This window comes from Elephantulus edwardii, unplaced genomic scaffold, assembly GCF_000299155.1.
Source record: "Elephantulus edwardii isolate Elephantulus edwardi_28Jun2011 unplaced genomic scaffold, EleEdw1.0 scaffold00002, whole genome shotgun sequence".
Lineage (NCBI taxonomy): Eukaryota > Metazoa > Chordata > Mammalia > Macroscelidea > Macroscelididae > Elephantulus > Elephantulus edwardii.
The window spans coordinates 27,425,507-27,442,177 of NW_006399752.1; the positions used below are offsets into that span (position 1 = coordinate 27,425,507).

Consider the following 16,671-nt stretch of genomic DNA (forward strand, 5'->3'; position numbering starts at 1 on the left):
AATGCACTGTGTATGTTCACACAGTTAACTGGGTCCTGCATTTTCCTTCCCAATGTTGAAATACTAGTCTTTCCTACACTTTCTCACTGGACAGCCTGTGTGCCACCCCCACTAGTTCACAGGTCCCCCTTCATGCACAAACTGCACTTGCACTACTGCCACACAGCAGACACCACCCAGCAGAATGACCACTGAGGATCCCAAGGCACTGCTTACTCCCGGATGTACCATCCTGCCCGGCTCCTCCCTCTGTGATGCCCTCACTCCATGGAGCTATTCCAGCCGATTCCAGCACCTTTCTGGTCTCCCCCTGCTGCTATGCATAGACTATTCTGAGGCACATACTACACTCGCATTTTAAGATGTTTTTACCCACATTTTAAAATCCCTGTTGGAAGGGTGCTTCTTGAGGTGTGTATGGTGAAGTGCAGCCTTACATCCTTTGGACATGTTATCAGGGGAGGTCAGTCCTTCCTTGGAGAAGGACATCATGTTGGAAGGCAGACAGGGAGCAGAGAGAGGAAGCATCTGCACTACGGAGTGATAGTAAATGTAGTCACAGGGCCGGTGTGTCAGCCCGTGAGTGACTCAGGACAGTGTAAGATTCAGTCGTCGTTCACAAGGTCATTATGAGTCACAGACAGCTCGATGGCACAGAACACAACTTGGGGGAAGAGACAGTTTTACAGTAAGGGCTCTGCCTAAGCCTGCTTTTCTATCTGTTCTGTCTTTCATGGGGCTTCATGTCCCATTCCTTTATTTAGAGACAGAGCATCCTCTTCCCACACCATGTGAAAACGTACTTCCCAATGCTGAGTTCTGAAGCCTCAGGACTGCCACCTCCCACGTCAGGCTCAGCCCAGAACGCCCACTCCTACTCCAGTGTGGACCCCACCTACAACATGGCCCTAAACAACAGATCCCACCTTCAGTGCGGACCGCACCTACAATGTGGCCCTGGACAACGGATCCCACCTTCAGGGCGGACAGCACCTACGATGTGGCCCTGGAATGCCTGATCCCACCTTCAGTGCAGACCCCACCTACAATGTGGCCCTGGACAACGGATCCCACCTTCAGTGCGGACCTCACTTACGATGTGGCCCCGGAATGCCTGATCCCACCTTCAGTGTGGACCCCACCTGAACACTTCTGATCAAAGCTTACCTGGGGATGCAGGTGGAACTGGGGCAGAGGCTGACATGCAGCGACAGCCAACCACAGCACCGTCTGCTCTCAGCTTGGCGGTCAGCCCCTCAGGTCCAGTTGGGCTCATGAGGCTTCGAGTACGAGGCCCCTGGGTAGGGGTTCTATAGGCCATGCTGGCCCCTCTCTGCATGAGCTCCCCAGTGATCTGTTTGAAGATCAATCCCAGAAAACGGCACAGTTCCTAAGAGGCCAAGGCCACTTCAGGTGACTGTGGACTCTTCACCTCCCTGCCTCTGCTGTCCATAACCTTCACTTTTCCACACCTACAGTGACCAAGGGCACACCTCGTGCCACTGACTTGGTCAACTCTGGGGGCTTCCAGGGCTGTCTTCATGGGCACACTGCATCACCTTCAGAGAGCTGGACAATGACTAGGGATGACAGAAGGACAACTGATGCCTTTGAGCTGTGGTGCTGGAGAAGAGTATTGAATATACCAGGAACTGCTAAAAGAATAAACAGGTTCACCCTGGAGAGGGTGAAACCAGGCTGCTCCTTGGAGGCAAGGATTCTGAAGCTTCGTCTGACATACTTTGGACATGTCTCAAAGAGGGACCAGTCCTTGGAGAGGGACATTATGCCTGGGAGAGTGGAGGGACAGCGCAGGAGAGGAAGGCCCTGAATGGAGTGGACTGATTCAGTAACTGGGGTAATGGGGACAGGTGTGTCAGAGACAGTGAGAGCAGGGTTTAGGGCCGTTGTACAAGGGTCACTGTGAGTAGCAGGCAACTTGACAGTACATAATACCACCACCACCACCACCACCACCACATTTTAATTTCCTCTGACTAAAACCCATCAAAGACAAAAACTCAGTCTACTGCTTTTATTGTTTAACAGACAGGTTGTCTCCAGGATATGTGTACTGAAAACTCAAACTTAAAAATCTAAAATGTACAAAACTGAAGCAAGTTTTATAAAAATTAGGTATCTTCCCTTGCAGAAGAAAGAAAGAAAAAATAAAAAAAAAACACAATGCCACATGGTTTTTAGGAGAAAGCTCTGCTCCTCTGTGGTGCCTAGGTCCAACCCCTCTAACAGGACACGCCCTGGGCACTGACATTCACCTTCATAAAGCAACACACAGCTCTTTTCCAGAAAAGCCTTCTTCCAGAACATTTCCCCCAAATGAAGAGTTGGGTCTGGATGGGCCTCCTGGGCAGTGGGCAGAGTTAACTGGCATCTTAGGTACAGGAGAGTCGCTCTGGGTCTCCCCGGGCTGGTCAGATGGTGGCCGCTGACAGCTAGGCACTCAGCACCACCAGCTTGTGGAGCTGGTACAGAGAGGCGCTCTTCCCCTTGCTGTTCTCCCGGTCGGCCTGCTCCATGACCAGCTTCGGGTCAACCTGGTGAGACAAGAAAGGGAAAGAAAGGCAGGCGCACTTGCCACCAGGGGGACACGACAGAATACGTAGATGCAGTTATGTGTAAGCGTGCACGCACACACTAATAATACACTCACTTCTCCAAGGTCATTTACTCAAAGCTTAGACACATTCAACTCTGCTGTGTTGTTAGGTGCCACCAAGTAATTTCTGACTCAGAGAGAGGCCATGGATAGAATCCGACTGCCCAGAGGACGTCCTGGGATGATGGGCCTCATGCAGGGGAAGGGAGAGGGCTGGGATAGGAGGGAGGAAGCTCAACAAGATAGAGCGGGGCAAACGGAGATGACAAACTCAAAGCCACTGTGAAGACAGCCTAGGAGGGGTGGCCTTGGTCCTGTGTGTGCAGGGTCACCATGCCAACGGCGTCCACTCACCAGATTCCAGACATACGGCTTCTCGTGCCATTTAGGGACAATTCTCTCTCTTGGCTTCAACTGACAGAATAAACTAAAATTAAAAAAGAACACTGAAAAATATCTTCTATATGTTGTTTCGTGCCATCAAATCATTTCCAACTCATAGTGACCCCATGTACAACAGCTCTGAACCCTGCTCTATCTTGAGCCAAGCTCACTGTCTCTGACACACCCCAGTCACTGAGTCAACCGTTCTTATCCGGGGTCTTCCTCTTTTGCATTGTCCCTCCACCCTTCCAAGCATGATGTCCCTCTCTAAGGACTAATCCCTCCTTGCAACATACCCAAAGTACATCAGACGGAGCTTCAAAATCCTTGCCTCCAAGCAGCAGCTTGGTTTCATCCTCTCCAAGACAAATCTGTTCTCCTCCAGCACTGTAACTCGAAGGCATCAATTCTTCTGTTAACCTTCGTCACTGCCCATCTTAACTGCGAAGAACATGACCTGGCTCAGGTGCACCTTAGACTCTAGACTGATATCATCGCTCTTCAGTACTCTGGAGCTGTCTCGGACAGTAAATTTTCCCAATGCAATTTGTCTTTAGATTTCCTTGCTGCTGGTACCAAGAATGTTGACTGTGGAGCCAAGCGAGGCAAAGCTGTTAACAATCACTGTCTAGGATGATGCTCTCAATTGGCCCAGTTGTGAGAATCCTTGTTTTCTCAATGTTGAGCTTCAATTCATATTGAAGGTTAAAATCTTCTTTTTTTTTTTTAAGGTTAAAATCTTGACCTTCTGCAGCAAATGCCTCAGGTCCTCCTCAGTTTTGGCAAGCAGGGTTGTGTCATGACCATAATGCAAGACGATGACTCTTCCTCCAATCTTGATTTCATACTTCTCCTCATAGAGCCCAGACTCCCGGATCATCTGCTCTTCATATAGATTGAAAAGGTGTGGAGATAGGACGCATCCCTGGCAGACACCTTTCCTGATTTTGAACCATGCAGTGTTTTCTTGCTCTGTTCTGATGACTGCCTCCTGGTCAAAGGATAGGTTTCCATTAAGCACAATCCAGTGTGCTAGGAAGGCCATTCTTCTCAGTGTCAGCCATGGTACACTAACAGTATAAACAATTATGGTTAGAAAACTCTTAAAACACTATTTTCCCCTCAAATTATTTTTTTAGGATCTTTTTTAATTAATGATTTTTAATGCAACATATATATATATTTTACATTATTTTCTTTCCATTTAATTTCCCCCCATTCATTCACTGATGCATATTTTCCTCCCTGCCCACCCCTCCCCCCAGTTCATTTTTATCTTTGGGAAAAAAATTTTCATTGTTATACAACCCCCTTCAACTCCACAGTCCACTTTTACTATGCATTTCTCTTTCTGTAATATTGTCATGAAAATAACTAATCCTACGTTCCTTTTAAACAGTTCTCTCCCTCATCTGTTTCAATGCAGTATACATTATTTAGCCCCTCTTTTCTTAGGTTCCCCCAACCTTGATGTCAGTCCCATTTTACAACAGTGGCACTATGCAGTATTTGTCCTTTTATGACGGACATATTTCAATCAAGACAATGTCCTCCAGCATCACCCATTTTGTGTATTGCATGAGTTCCTCGTTTTCCAATGCAGCGTAGTATTCCATTGTGTGAATATACCACAGCTTCTCTATCCATTCATTTGTTGATGGGCACTTGGGTTGTTTCTAACTCCTTGGTATTGTGAACACAGCTGCAGTAAACATGGATGTGCATATATCTGCTTGGGTGGACAATTATGGTTTCTTTAGGGTATATTCCCAGTAGTGGAATTGCTGTGTCAAATGGTATTTCCATTTCCAACTTTTTAATAAGGCATCATACCGCCTTCCACAGTGGTTGCACCATTTTACGCTTCCACCAACAGTGAATAAGGGTTCCAGTCTCTCCACAACCTTGCCAGCATTTGCTGTTTGCTGCTCTGTTGAGTTTTGCTATTCTTCCTGGGGTAAGATGGTATCTCATAGTTATTTTGATTTGCATCTCTCTTAGAGCTGGGGATTTTGAACTTTTCTTCATGTGTTTGTTGGCCATCTGCATGTCTTCTTTGGCAAAGTGTCTGTTCATATCCTGTGCCCATTTTTCAATTGGATTGTTAACTTTTATGTTGTTATAGTGTCCCCTCAAATTCTTAAGTATAGACTCTGGTGGTCTAATGAGCAGGGCATTGTGCAGCCAAACCCCCACGAAGGTGGTGTGAACCCACCAGCAGCCCCTTGGGGGGGCAAGATGGGCCATCTCTGCTTCTGAAGGTGTATGTGGTCAGAGCCTCTGGAAACCTCAGAGGGTCAGCTGAGCTGGGTCCCACTAGACAGCACAGCTAGAAGCTGGTTTTGTCTTTTTTTACTGTGATTTTGACTGGAAGAGATCAATATTTGTTCCCATTCCAAAGAAAGGTGACCCAACAGAATGTGGAAATTATCGAACAATATCATTGATATCACACGCAAGCAAGATTCTGCTGAAAATTATCCAAAAATGTTTGGAACAATATGTCAACAGAGAACTGCCAGATGTGCAGGCTGGATTTAGAAGAGGTCGTGGTACTAGGGATATTAGAGCTAAATGTTAGATGGATCCTGGCAGAAAGAAGAGAATACCAGAAGAATGTCTGTTTGTGCTTTATTGACTATGCAAAGGCTTTTGACTGTGTGGATCACAACAAGCTGTGGCTGACTCTGAGAAGAATGGGAATCCCAGAACATTTGATTGTGCTAATGTGAAACCTATACTTGGACCAAGAGGCAGTCGTCAGAACAAAACAGGGAGACACTGGATGATTCAAAATCAAGAAGGGGGTCCACCAGGGATGTATTTTGTCTCCATGCCTTTTCAATCTGTATGCAGAACAGATCATCCGAGACGCTGGGCTGTAGGAGGAGGAATGTGGCATCAGGATTGGTGGAAGAATCATCAACGACCTGTGTTATGCAGATGACACAACCCTGCTCGCTGAAACTGAGGAGGGCCTAAAGCGCTTGCTGCAGGAGGTCAAGGACTGCAGTTTTCAATATGGATTGATTGAAGCTCAACATCAAGGAAACAAAAATTCTCACAACTGGGCCAACTGGCAGCATCAGTATGGATGGTGAAGAGGTTGGGATAGTTAACAGTTTTCATTTACTTGGCTCCACAGTCAACACTCTTGGTACCAGCAGCCAGGAAATCAAGAGATGAACTGCATTGGGAAAGTCAGCTGTCAGGGACCTCTCAAGAGTACTGAAGTGCAATGATGTCAGGCTGGAGACTAAGGCATGCCTGATCCAGGCTATAGTCTTTGCACTTATGTGTTATGTATTGGAGAGTTGGACAGTGAATAGGGATGATAGAATTGATGCCTTTGAGTTGTGGTGCTGGAGAAGAGTGTTGAATATACCATGGACTGCTAGGAGAACAAGCAGGTTTGTCCCGGAGAGGGTGAAGCCAGAATGCTCCTTGGAGTCAAGGATTCTGAGGCTTCGTCTGACATACTTTGGGCATGCTGCAAGGAGGGACTGGTCCTTGGAGAGGGACATCATGTTTGGGAGAGTGGAGCGGAAGCGAAGGAGCGGAAGACCTTCAATGAGATGGATCGATTCTGTGAGTGGAGTGGTGGGAATGAGTGTGTTTGAAATGGCTAGGTTGGCACAGGATAGAATGGTGTTTGGGGCTCTTGTGCACAGGGTTGCTATGAGTCGCAAGTGACTCGATGGCACACAACAACAACAACAACAACAACAACGAGAGTTTATACAGAACTTGGATTTCCACTCATTCACTGTTGCACATTTCCCTCCCTGTTCCCTCACCCCCGAGTACGCTTTTCTCTTTGAAAACAAATCTTTCCTTGCTGTACTTTACAGGAAGTCTGGGTTTTCATTCATTCAGTGTTGCACATTTTCCTCCCCCTTCCATCTCTCAGCCTCTTTGGTAATAAACCTCTTATTCCAGATTGTTAACTGTCTTTTAAAAGGTTAAAGTCCACATGGTTACAATCAGAATGTATTTAGACCCAAAGCGCATTCCCAGTGAGGGTCCCGCACCACTGAGGGTGCCCCACCTCCGAGGGTCGCCCACCACTGTGGTAGCCTTGACCTGAGTTCTTTGAAATAAGACAGGACACTTTATGATTTGCTGTGGAGAAATGCAAGCAGATGAGGATTGAAGCCACCAGTGGAAGAGATCAGGAAAAGCCCCCAAAGTGACTGACAATGTGATAATGTGAAAAAGCCCATTTCCAGGTCCTGGAAATCAACTGCATGTGGACAAGTTTGGAAACATCTATGTGCATCACTTCTGGACAAGAGCAATACATCTGCAACATGTTTGCCCGGGCTGGTCTGCCTGCTCGCCCGCTGGCTTGGCCTGTTCCAGCATCGTGACCCACCCGGATGAGGCCAGTGACCAAGAGCCCGAGGGAGCTGACCTGCTTCACAGAGAGCGGAAATCAGCAGTGCCACAAAAGCGCTGACAGAAACATGGTGGCCTCCCGGAGGACAGAGGGGAAAGGCTCCAGCTCTGCGACCCTGGGGCCCACGGGAGGCAAGCCCCAGGCCAGAGATAATCCACAATTCAAGAGAGAAGCTTCACCAACAATGGGACGAACTCCTCCACGTCCCTGGTAGCTTCAAAGACACATGCACACCCACATGAGAGAGCCAGCGCTGCCCTGACTGGTGGGGTGGGGCACGCACACGCACACACACGCAGGCACTGGCTCACCCACTGCCCTGGCTGGAGGCTGCCCATGTCCACGCATGTGCGCGCACGTGTACACACACACACACACACACACACACACACGAGACCTGGAAGTTCTACTAACATCAGAGTGGCCACTCAGCCCACACACGAGCTGCTGACAAGGAGCGCGGAGACCAGGTGTTTTGAGCTCAGCTCTGATGGGTCACTGGCTGAGCACGCAGCGGTGTAGACACCAGGTGACACGGAGAGCAGGCTGAGACATCACAATGACTTGAAACACAAACCCTGGGACCACGGGAGGCAGAATGTGCCCAGCAGACCCTCGCCAGCTACCACAGCAAAACACAACTCACTGAGCAGAAGGCCCGGGAATCTGCTGTTCACAGGGCTGCTAAGAGCCAGCCAGCTTGCTGGCACCCAGCTACCGTCCCCGCCGCCACCGCCACCGCCACCACCGCCTGGTTCTCTAGAGAAGCACAAGCAGCAAAGCTTCCATAAACGTATGTGTATCTATCTATCACGCACACACAGAGTGAGTTTAACGTCAAGGAAGTGGCTCATGTGTTTGCAAATGCTCTAAGTCCCTGGTCTGTGGGTCAGACCTCAGGAGAGAAGCGTCTGGGGGTGCTGAGGAGAGCAAATCACGAGTCAGAGGAGTCCAAGAAGCTTCAGGCCAGAAGGAGGCTCCAAGACGACTGAGCAAGTCAAGGTCAGAGAGCAGAGTCAAGGCTAGTGGTCACAAGCCAGCTGAGGGATGGGCCAGCGTGCAGACAGCTATTCAACAGTGGCCGCGGCTGGGAAGACGTTAGGTGTCTGAACTACTCCAGGCCTCAGCTCAGCAACTGTCACAGGGCGATCAAGCCATACCTCCTCACTGTGACCCCCTGTATGACAGTGGAAAGTGACCTGACCCAGCACCGGCCCCGCAACAGGGCCACAGTCGTGCTGACAACACTGTGCTGTGTGCCGTGGGTTGGAGCAGACTCATGGTGACCCCCCAGCGGGTTTCAGAGGCTGGTATCACATGGTGGCTGCCTTCCCATCTTTCTCCTACAAAGCAGCTGGGTTTCTGGGACGGCAATGCAGTCCCCTCATGCGAAGGCTCATGGTCCCGTGACATGGTTATCAACCAGGCAACCAAAACTCACAGCCATGGCCCAGGGTCAGTTCCAGCTGGTGGCGACCTCACCCGTTCCGGAGGCTGAGAATCTTTCCCGGAGACTGCCCATCACTGTCCCTGGGGTGGCTGCTGGGTTCAAAGTACTAACCTTTCAGTTTGCCGCACTGTCACCAGTTTCTCTAGCACCCTCAGGGGGAGGGAAAACCCCAAATCCTCAACTGCTACATTATCTGAAACCGCCAATTTCAAAATAACGATAAAGTTTTTAAACAACAGAACTGTGGGGGCTACAGAGCCAGGAGCAGGGCGTGCTGAGCCACCAACGGTGCTGCTCCACAGAGTTCAGAGGAGTCCAGTAAAGCACCCTCAAGGATTAAAGTGAGACAGAAATGTCCAGCAGGTAGCAGCAAACCCAGAAACTGGGTGGAACAGCCAAACTCTAGACTTCAAAGGTCCAACGACAGGGACGGGAAATCAGTTGGGGCCTGCAGCACTGCTCTAACGGGCCATCGAGTCTGACCCAGTGACCCCGTGCACAGCCCCCCAGGGTCCTCACCCTCTGCTGTGCTCAAAGCCACTGGCCGTGGTCACCCTGACCATGCCTCTCAAGGACGCTCTTCCTTTCATCACTGCCCCCCCCCCCCGACAAGCACGATCAGAGCAGGTGAAGCCGGCTCCCCTCCTCTCCTCTCGGGAGGACCCGGGTGCACTGCTGCCTGGGCAGTCTGCCTAGATGACTCCTCTCGGGCCTCCCACTGTCGAGGGTGACAGGCACACGGACATGTGAAAAACCTGCTGTTTGGGGGGTGCGCTTGAACCCTCAAACTGTTGTCCTTACTCTCACCAATATGTCCAACAGAGCTCGGTGCTCGATTCTTTGACTGTTTCATGGGCATAAGATACATAAGTAAATTAACAAGACTGGGGCTCAGAAAAGAGAAAAAGAAAGTGAAACTGAAGCCAAGTTGCTACATTTTAGGAATTTAACTGGCATTTGTAACAAGTGAATTTAAGCCAAGAGTTGATGTGAGTCTTCACTGGCCAAAGCCCCCCACACCAGAGCCTGCCTGCCGCTCGCAGGACAGAGCCTAGCACACCGCGTGGGCCCCCGGACCTGGACACTGGGTAGGGGCTGTGAGCGAGCATCCACTTGAGGGGTGGTTTACCTGGTTTAAGAAATCATGGACAGGAACTCCAAGTAAAACCACAGGACAGTAAAACTGGATTGTGGAAACACTTCTAAATGCTCAGAATAGTTTTTTAAAAACCCAAATCCACTGAGCTGATGGCCTAGCGAGTCAGGACACAGCCATGTGCAGTGTGAGGGGACAGTGCCACTGAGTGCACACTGAGGCCTTCCTGGACAACTGACCCACGCTCATCTGGCAGCTGGCCCGTGGGATGTTCACCTTATGTCTGAGTCCTGGGCTGCACTGTCCCAGACACACAGGAGGGAGGATGTCACCCTGTCATTACAAGCACCGTGCAGTCCGTCCTTGCCACCAGCCTGGCTGAGTGGTCTCTGAGAGGACGGAGGATAGAGGTGCTGGACGCTACTAGGGCCCTTCCATCCACACTCCACTCCGCTCATCTTCTCTGGGGCCCTTGAGGTTGACCTGAGCTCACAACATGGAAGCCCCTGCCCTCTGGACTGTGGCTGAGTTTGCTAATGGGAGGCCCAGAAGAGGTCAGGGTGCTATTCCCCGGCTAGGGCCAGGCGCAAGCACAGCGCCGCCCGCTCCCTCTCTGAGGCATCTTCCAGTGCTGCCCACCACTGACCACTGGGAGGCACTGAGTTGTCCAGGTGAGTTCCCTGGGCTCCACCTGTGCCTCGGGAGACCACTGCTTACTGACTGCCTGGGCCCCGTCTGGCTGCTGGACGAGGTGGGAGGTGCTGACTGGACACCAGAATCCCACTTGGGATGCCCACCGCCCGTATCCCGTGGGTGGGAAGGAAAGCAGCTTACCCGCTCACAGCACTTACCTCAGAAGCTTCTGGCGTGCGCTGCCTTGTAACTGGGCAGTTCTCTCTGGCCCGAGATACTTGGATCCATTAGGTCCATCACATATTAGCTTGTTAATAGCCGCTCTGAGAATATTAATCTGTAGACAAACAGCAACATAGACAGTCACGAGCCACTACCACAAATGCATGAAACCACTGAGGAACCGTTGGAGTCCATATCTGAGAGACCACAGCACACAGAACTCTCATTTCAGGAGGGGGGCACTAGACACCATTGGTTCCAGGCTGAACCCCACGAGGCGGAGGTTTCACAGACCACCTCCCAACCTTTTGACCATCTGTGACACCAGCTGCCCATCCCGCAGCACTGTCCACTTCTCTGAGTTCAACAGTCTGCTGCAGTGACCACACTGAACTCAAATCACCTTATGTAATGTCAAGTGAGCGAGCAACAGGGTCCAACTCAGGGTCAGCATCAACAAGATCAAGCAGCAGGCTGGAGTCCAGAATGTTCCCTAGAAGGAAGAGTTCCTCTCTTCTTCAGTGCAGACTCTCAGCTCATCTCAGGCATGTCAGCAAGCAGCTTCTCTCCACCACAGGTGCCCTCTGGCACAGCATGTGCTACGGGGATCCTTCCCAAGCGCCCTCTCTGAGGCGTGAGAGCCTGTTCGCTGGGTGACTGCTCTTTTAGAAGGTCCCTTGCCTCTGCACTCCTCCTTCTATTAGGTCTGAAAACCTGTGAGAGTGGCTGCAGGTACAGACAGACTCTTCATCTGCAAGTCAGTCCTCTCACTGAGGCCAAGAACTGACCACCGTCTGCTCAGAAGTGCACAGACGTGCCATGTGCACAGGATGTGAGCCATCTCTGCAGGGTGCACACTCACCACAGGTACGTGGAGCCTAGGGATGGAGGGGGAGGATCCCGTGAGCATCTGTGTCGGGCTCACCAGGATACGGCAATGAACCCTCTGGGCAGACCGGCTCTCTTCATGGGTGGCATCCTTGATGGCATCCCACAACTCATCTGGCCTTCGATCATTAGTGCTCAACGCAGTAAATCTATTTTATGATGGGTTTCAAATGCAGGTGGGACAGACTTAAGGTCCCATTTGGTTTCTTTTAATATCATTCTTCAACTTCACTTTGAATTCACACATGAGCAGCTGATGGATGATCTGTTTGACAGTCAGGCCCTGGGCTGGTTCTGACTGCAGGTATTTCCACAGCTCTAGCCAATCTGATCCCGCGTAGTCGATCATGTGAGGTCCACGTCTACAGTCACCATTTTAAAAAAAAATTATTTGAAATGAATAAATCAGTGATGGTACAAAATTCAATCATTTGATCATTTCTGTCACCAAGCCTGTGTTTTTTTACCCATCAGTCCTTAAAGGTAGTGTTCCCTCGCTCTGTTTACTCAGCAACTGTCAACAACTTCACCTTACTCGGATCCAAAATAAACACCTTGGTACCAGCAGTTGGGAAATCAGGAAACGTATCGCACTGGGCAAGTGTGGAGTCTCCAAATTACTGAGACTTTAATTATTTCTCCAGAAATTATTGGAGAAGAACAATGACATCAGTTTGAGGACTAAGGTGTGGTGTGTCTGGTTCAGGCCGTGGTGTTTCCAGTCACTTGCTGTGTATCTGAGAGCTCGGCAATGACTCACTGATGCTTCTGAGCTATGATGCTGGAGAAGAGTACTGAGTATCCCAGAGAATGCCAAAAGCACAAAGACATAAGTCTTGGAGGAAGTGCCATCATGGCCAGTCGGCCCAGTGGGGAGAACCTTCATCTTCTAGATGTCGAGCTTCAATCCACCTTGAAGATTATAGTCCTTGACCTTCTGCAGCAAGTGCTTCAAGTTCTCCTCAGTTTCAGGGTTTTATCATCTGCATATCACAGCGTGTTGATGAGTCTTCCTCCAATCCTGATGCCACATTCCCTCCTCATAGATTCCAGCCTCAGAAATGATCTTTTCCACATACAGACTGAAAAGGTATGGAGACAGGACGCATCCCTGATGCATTCCTTTCCTGAAATTGAACCATCATGCAGTGTTTCCTTGTTCTGTTTTGATGACTGCTCCCTGGTCCAAGTATAGGTTTTGCATGAGCACCATCAGGTGTTCTGAGAACCCCATTCTCAAGGCCAGCTGCAGTCTATTGAATTGAGCATTTGTTTCATTCACAGACTGACCCACTGAGGGCAGCACGTGACTTAGCCAGCAAAGCACCTGTGTCCGTGAGAGCATGGAGGGAGGGCAGAGCTCGGCCCTCCTTTCCAGCCATGGTGTTCAGTTAGTGCTGATCTGCACCAAGTGCAGGATTCAGCACACCTTCTCAACAGGAAGTCACTTCTCCCAGGAAAGCTGACCAAGCCAGGCAAGCGAAGAGCAGCAGTAAGTGCCAGGGCAGCAGCCGGTGCACTGGTTAGTTCAAGGTCTGGCAAGGAGGATCCTGCCTGCAGGGGAGTATTAGGGCCCATCCCGTAGAGCTTAGAGAACTTCATCCCTGTCACAGAGACCACAGGGGAGTGCATCATTGGATCCTGGGCCCCCGCAGAGGATCTCCTAGACACAGGACGAGGGCACGAGATGCTGAAACCGGGGTAACCACAGCAGACCCAATCAGAGAACAGCAGCAGATAGAGTCTGAGCAGTGAGCTCCCTGGAGCCAGCAGGTGCTGTGGTGGTGCCCACTGACCTATGCAGTGAGATGGCACAGAAGCCGTGGGCAGGAGCTTGGTGATGGAGGGCGAGGCCTCCCTCCAGGCACTAAAGTACGGTCACACTGCCCAGGCAGCGCTGAGGTCTAGAAAAGGCCTGCAGGGTAGCACGGCCAAGAGAAAAGCTACTGGTTGGCAGACCAAGAGTCTGTCTGTCGGCATGACTGAGGAGGGGTCAGAGCCATCCTGGGTGGAAGGTGCCCTGACTGATGAGCTGTGTCCTGTAATCTGAGCTGTACCTTCAAGGGCTAGTTGATCCTGAGTCACAACCTGTGACCTCCTTCATAACCACCTACTAGTAAGGGTGGTCCATGGGTTCTGTGTGGTCACTGCAATGTGCCACGCATGTCGGGGGCATGGAGGGGCAACCGGTGTCAGAAAAGGTGAAACAGCTGCCAAGTGGAGGTGTGACTGACGCTTCACTGGCTGGGAATCACTCTGGTTGAGTGTGAGCATCCCTCCTCAAGTGCACAGGGGTTTAGATGCTGGTGGATCTAAACAGATACGGCATTCACTTCTTGAAGGCACAAGTCGGCAAAGCGAGGGAGGGAAGGTGACAGCGGGGACACTGTGGCAAGTTACCTCCACAACATCCTCCACTTTGAACTGAACGTCAAACGCAAGCTCAATGTCGTGCTCTGGAAAGATGGAGGTTCCGGTGGTGGGGTTCCACCCCAAACCACAGAGGACTCCGGTATAACATCTTCCATGCCGATCGATCCTAAAGAAAGTGTTTTGAGAAGACTGAATTTCAAAACTGTCAAAGCACCATTTCACTGTTAAAGAACTCCTAAAGTTATGTCCTATCAAGTGGTTCGTGCCTCACCGCGACCCCTGTACAACAGCCCTGAACCCTGCTCTATCCTGTGTCAACCTTACTGTCTCTGACACACCTGCCCCCACTACCCCAGTCGCTGAATCAATCCGACTCATCAAGGGTCTTCCTCTCTTGTGCTGTCTCTCCCTCCTCCCAGGACTGGTTCCTCCTTGCAACATGCTCAAAGTATGTCAGATGAAGCCCCAGAATCTTTGCCTCCAAGGAGCAGTCTGGTTTCTCCTTCTCTAGGATGAATTTGTTTGTTCTACTAGCAGTCCGTGGTATACTCAACACTCTTCTCCAGCACCACAGCTCAAAGGCATCACACTGCCCAGCTTTCTGATGCATAGCAAGTAACTGTGAAGACTATGGCCTGGATCAGGTGCACCTGAGTCTTTAGACTGACACTGTTGCTCTTCAGTTCACTGGGGAGGTCCCTGACAGCAGACTTTCCCAACACAATTTGTCTTTTTACTTCCTGGTAACGAGAGTGCAGATTGTGGAGCCAAGCAAACAGAAGCTATTCACAATCTCAATATATGAAGAATAAATTCTTTTATTATGCAATATTTAGGCTTGTGTAATCTTAAGAATTCTTTTTATATGGCCTTTCTCACCAAAGTGTGATAAACTCCCACCAAGTGACGAGGTGGCAGAACAAAAGAGCATGTGCCTGCAGCACAGGGACTGGAGAGCTTTTTAATAACGTTAAGTAAGGTGTGTGGCACCTCTGTAGGGACGCGGCATCTGGAGCCCCGATGCTCCATCTCAAACGAGCCACCCAAGAACCAGGAAGGGGGAATCCTACTATCCCTAGGAAAGGACGTCCTTTGGATGCAGGGTCCCTGCACTCAGGACCTCGTGGCTCCAATAGACAGAGACCGAGTGAGAGCACAAGACAGCGAGAACGAGGCTGAGAGTGAGAGAGCGAGCGAGCGGTGAGGAGAGACTGCGCAAGATGTTGAGAAACGGCAGCGGCGGAAGCAGCCCAGGAGGACAGCGCGGGAGCTTCCCATCCAGGCCCGTGCAGTGAGGAGGTCTACTGGAGGAGTGGACGTTTCCAGGCACCAGTCCGTGGAGAGCTGGGAGGCTTGGGCTTTGGCCACAGCCGCAAACCCGTCCCGAGTCGCTCCCAACGCCAAACCAGAACCCGCCACCCTCCCACAACATCACCAGTGGTCATCACAACGCATCCTGGGGCCCAGCAGGGTGTGTGTGAAGGGACAAGTGGGGGCAGAATCATGAGAAGGTAGAGAGAGGAGGTAGTCTGACTGTGTTTCACAGGAAGCAGCCTTGGGCGTGGATTCTGATCACGATCCTCCTCCTCCCATGGAGTTACGACACCAGTACCCCTACACCATCTTCAGTGTCTAAAACTCTCTGCTGGAGTTGATGTAAAAAACATTCTAACAGACAACCTCTCTTCCCCACCTCAGAATTCCTCCAGGGGTTAAATTCTGATGACTAAGATTTCTGAGAAAATGGTGTACACATATTTATAACTTGTGAAAGAAGTCTAGCACTTAGTGCGAGCTTGTAAGACGTTGTTCCACTTCCCCATTCTAACCAAGAGAATCACAAAAATGTATGTCATTAAAGTTCTGTTGTCAGATTTACCAAAAACTCACACTCACCCCCTGCCCAGGAGCTGTCACTCCAGAAGTTCTCCCACTGCCCCCAGGCTGCTCCAAGCCGCCACCTGTCACCACCATGCAGTCAGCATGGCTCAAACCGAACCTCCTGGCCAGTCCCTGGCCGCCTCCTGCTGCTTACCCTGCTCCCAGGCAGCAGTCATTTAAGAAACAGACCAGCCGCATCCCCCACTGAGGGGCAGTCAGCAGAAAGCATGCACTTACAAGCATCTACAAGTCAGGGGTGAGCCCTCTCTGCTTAGCCAGTTCAAGTCTTCTCAAGTGCCCACTCAGCCCTCCAGCTGTCCCTCCAGCCGAGGCACATACCATCCAACCCATGTCCTCTCTCCAGCTTGACCAGGCCCCTGAAGCCCAACTCCCAGGCCCCTCCAGGCCCCAGACCACCACCTACCAGGCTCTTCCACCTTTTCAGATATCACTTTAAGTAGCAGGACTCATGATAGCTTTAACAATTATAAGACAAAAGAACAAACATTAATATAATACCAAATGTAATCTGCAGTATTTTGCTAATTTTCTTTGATTCTTAATAACCCCTCCCTCCCTGCCAACATGTACCCATTGTCTAGAACAATTAAGTTTTGATGAAAAATTCTAGACAAAGGCAGAGCTTTTCCAGTTCAAAAGCTAAGATTTCTTAGTTTTATGAATAAAAGAGTCCAGACTTACAAATGTGAGGATACTTGTTTTATGAA

At 50.3% G+C, this 16,671-nt stretch overlaps 1 protein-coding gene across 1 annotated transcript in view; it reads right to left on the reverse strand.

Annotated features, from left to right (window-relative positions):
* Nucleotides 1-2,453: 2,453 nt before the first annotated feature.
* The window catches only part of TDRD9 (tudor domain containing 9), a 161,919-nt gene continuing 147,701 nt past the window's right edge, over nt 2,454-16,671 (reverse strand). Inside the window, exons 33-36 of the mRNA XM_006879162.1 lie at nt 14,090-14,228; nt 10,798-10,916; nt 2,972-3,044; nt 2,454-2,555 (exon numbers count right to left, since the gene is read on the reverse strand). Of these exons, the coding sequence (XP_006879224.1) occupies nt 2,454-2,555; nt 2,972-3,044; nt 10,798-10,916; nt 14,090-14,228 (433 nt within the window). The remainder of the gene's footprint in view (nt 2,556-2,971; nt 3,045-10,797; nt 10,917-14,089; nt 14,229-16,671) is intronic.